This window comes from Dendroctonus ponderosae, unplaced genomic scaffold (genome assembly GCF_020466585.1).
Source record: "Dendroctonus ponderosae isolate FM_Combo_2020 unplaced genomic scaffold, Dpon_F_20191213v2 Dpon_F_20191213_1, whole genome shotgun sequence".
Classification (NCBI taxonomy): domain Eukaryota; kingdom Metazoa; phylum Arthropoda; class Insecta; order Coleoptera; family Curculionidae; genus Dendroctonus; species Dendroctonus ponderosae.
The window spans coordinates 374,968-378,511 of NW_026017110.1; the positions used below are offsets into that span (position 1 = coordinate 374,968).

General features: G+C 38.5%; 1 protein-coding gene across 4 annotated transcripts in view; it reads left to right on the top strand.

The window, feature by feature from the left end:
- Positions 1–271: 271 nt before the first annotated feature.
- The window catches only part of LOC109542605 (potassium voltage-gated channel subfamily KQT member 1), a 12,128-nt gene continuing 8,855 nt past the window's right edge, over positions 272–3,544 (top strand). For 2 of the 4 annotated variants that reach the window (XM_048670506.1, XM_048670508.1), the window contains exons 1-3: positions 272–1,416; positions 1,475–2,106; positions 2,511–2,593. In XM_048670506.1, the coding sequence (XP_048526463.1) occupies positions 2,557–2,593 (37 nt within the window). In that variant the 5' untranslated portion in view covers positions 272–1,416; positions 1,475–2,106; positions 2,511–2,556. Of the gene's footprint in view, positions 2,336–2,510; positions 2,594–3,544 lie in introns of all 4 variants that reach the window. The other 2 variants (XM_048670505.1, XM_048670507.1) reach the window with 2 other exon arrangements.

Below are 3,544 nucleotides of genomic sequence, written 5' to 3' on the forward strand. Positions count from 1 at the left end.
AATCCCCCATGCTTAAAGCAATTTGCAATGGTTTTTCGGCTAACTTTTTGCCAAGCTCTATGAATGAAATTGACTGCATCTAAGAGATTTATAGACAAATTTTCATTTTTATCGATCGCCTCTAAAGTTTTCATAAGAAGAATTTTTCACCGGCAGACTATCCAACAATTTTTCCGCTACTGATATTATGCCTCTTCTTGAAACCCTCGTCCAATTTTAAAATTTCTCCTAATTACAATTTGTCTGATATCGATCGCGGCGGTTTCAGGTGGGACACCCTGTATAATGAACGTTTATGCTAAAATAATTGGATTATAATTGGCTTATGTGGGGCTGCTATTTATAAGCCTATTTCGCTATATGAGTCAGCTTTGACATTGAAAATTAAGTTTCCTATTCAAGGACCATTCTGGGGAAAGTGAGCATGTGAAATTGTTAATAAGAAACTTGGGAATGTGCAGGGGCGCTGCACAGTTTTAGAGAATCACCCAAGAGATTAATTAGCAAACCAAATTGGAGCAGAAATTTCGAGGAAAATTGAAGATTTATAGCCCTATTGCATGCTACACCTTGCTTTTAAAGAAATATTACATTTTTAAATTACAGTAGGGTCTGGATGTTTTTGGCTCGATGGAAATCGGGCCACTGCATGCAGTCGCGCCATGATTCTTCTAATAATACAGGCGAAAACTTATATAAAAAATGAAATCATGTCATCCGTTTGAGGACAAATGTGCTGTTTAAACATTCATGCGGATCCTTTTGCTCTTGCAACCTGCTAGTGGCTCTTTGGGGCATGGAAAAGAAAATAAGCCTAAGTGGAGTTGATCCTAATGCTTCAGCCGATCGATCTCCACTAATGCATTTTCAAAACGTTGTGGCATTTGGTGCAAGAAATCCACGACCCTTTCCAGGCTTCTTTTGTTTAAGACCCTGGCACATTCACGCCAATGGCAGCGCGAATTCAAGCGCGTTGCCCTGGCAACCAAACTTGTTTCTTGACATCGGACAGATAAAACGGCTTAGCTGCACCAATGTATTTTCTAAAATTTGGGATTACAAAAATTAGATAGTTGGGTATGGCACGGTATTTTTTAAAACCGTTAGCAGCAGTAGACCGCAAAATGGTCTCATCATTTCCACTTAAAGTCACACAACCACACAGGAATAATTGGGGCTTGTTCAAGAAACAGCATCATTAGCAGAGCTTAGGCACAGCACTGAAAATCAGTGGGGCTTTTGAACAGCTAAGAAGTGGATGTGTTCAATTTAAACCATGCCTGTGAATTACGAATTGGACAATGGAATCTCCGGTCTCCATCCAAATGCGATGAAAATTCCAGAAAACATTCCCATTGTGGATGGACACCAACATTACAAATTTCCACCGACGTTTAACCATTATGGAACCACTGGGTGAGCATTTTCAGCAGTTTTCCAACGCAAGACGATCAGAAATTAATGCGATTTTTAGGAGCTACCTTTACAAAAAAGACCGAGAAAAGCGCAGCATTGGACTGAGTGTTTTGACGTTGTTGTCCTTTCTGTTTTTCCTGCATATCCTGCAAAGCTGCTTGCAAGAACAACTGGACAATTCAAATGCACAAACGCCAGTTGTGATTATGCAGGCTAAACTGGAGAGTGGTGATGAACCGAAAACTGCAGCGTGGGGAAAACTCGAAAAGAACGTTCAGAAAGGTGCCAGCGACATCAAGAAGGCGTCCTCATTTGAAAAGGGCTCCACAGTAGTAGTCTGAACAGAATAAATAGAAACATAAAATGTTTAAACGATAATTGTAATTGTCTCTGGTCAGTTTCCACGCAAGTTCACTCGACCCTTCCTCTAATGTCCACCTGAGCCGTAAAATATCAATTTTAACATAAACTAGTTTACGTGACCCTATTCCATGGCTAACTCGCTAGCGCCGAAGGTGTTCTGCGAAATACAAAATAATCGATATCCAGTTAGATGCATACAACTACTTGATTCCTAAAGTTAAATCGGTTTTCTTGTTCATTGCTTTAGTGAACGGAAAGGCAGTGAAATGTAGAAATTGCTTTGTGCACCATGGAGGATCAGCTCCTAATTTGACAATCATATTGAAAGTATGTTGTAGCTAGAATTTTAGAACTTTATTGTAAATATTTTGTATGCGAATACTCTAATAGTCAATGCCTTAGATTCTGCCATTTATAAGTTAAATATTTTGGTCACTGAAGCTGCTTTTTAAGTCACTTTGGTGGACAATGTTCATGAAAGTCTTCATATTTTTTTGAGATTGACAGGGCAAATTGGGTTGTTAAACCTTGCAAAACGGGAGTTTAGTTTGAAAACGTAAGTAACCTTTGAGTAATCTAAGTGAGTTCGACAATAGGGAAAGGAGAGAAAGAGAAAACTTTTGAATTTTAAGCCGCTTTGAAGTGGACTCCCGGCGTTTTTAGGCGCTTAATTTTTTATCCCTCGCAAGGGTGATTTAATCTCGTACTCAATCAGGCTTGTTTTGTTTCAGATAATCGAGACTGCTACGCATGTATTGATTTTTTTAATTTGCGAAAATGGCAATGGATGAGCAAGAAGTTCTGCTAAATTCAGGTAACTCTACACACTCTGTACACTAGATTTTGTCTGGTGTAGAACCAAAGGTTTTTCTCCTAATCGTTTCTTGTTTGTTGCATTTGAGGAAAACTTAGCAAACGGAGTTGATTTTTTATATTATTGACTAACTTTGTTCTTAAACGTCGCAGTCGGCGGATCCAGCGTTAAATTCAGGAGGGGGTTATGTAGAAAAAATACAGTCTTCTGTTGTTTATGAAATTAGAAAAATTATCGTCGTTTTGTGCAAGGGTGGCCTAAGATTATTGCAAAATTTCATGTTTTTCGTCCCGTTTTGCATGTTTCTCGGAAGCAAAATGAGCAGGAACGCCAGTTTTTACATCATTCCAAAGAGGACTAAATGGCCTTTTTAGAAAGTGAACCATCGATAAGGAAATGTTGCAGTTTTCTCAAAAAATGCTTGAATTCAAGAAGTTTTAGATTTGCGTGGTTTTTTTTTGAGTTGCAAAATCCACTTAAACATGACGCTGCTTTTTTCGAAGTTTCTCAAGAACCATTCGAGCCACACAATTCGTTTGGGCATCGTTGGATAGAGAATTGAAAAGTCGATTCAGTCGCAAAAACATGAGTGAGAAAATTCGAGTAGTTTTTGACCCAGAAAGCGAAATTTGAATATCACACACTTAGGTGCAAGATTATGCCAAAATTCCATCTTTCCGTCCCGTTTTTGCTCATTTCTCGGAGGCAAAATGAGCAAGAACGCTCATTTGTACATAATTCTATACAGAAATAAATGGCCTTTTTAGAAAGTGAACCATCGATAAGGAAATCTTGGCAGTTTTCTGAAAAATGCTTGAATTCAAGAAGTTTAGATTTGCGTGGTTTTTTTTGAGTTGCAAAGTCCACTTGAACATGACGCTGCTTTTTTCGAAGTTTCTCAAGAACCATTCGAGCCACACAATTCGTTTTGGCAACGTTGGATAGAAAATC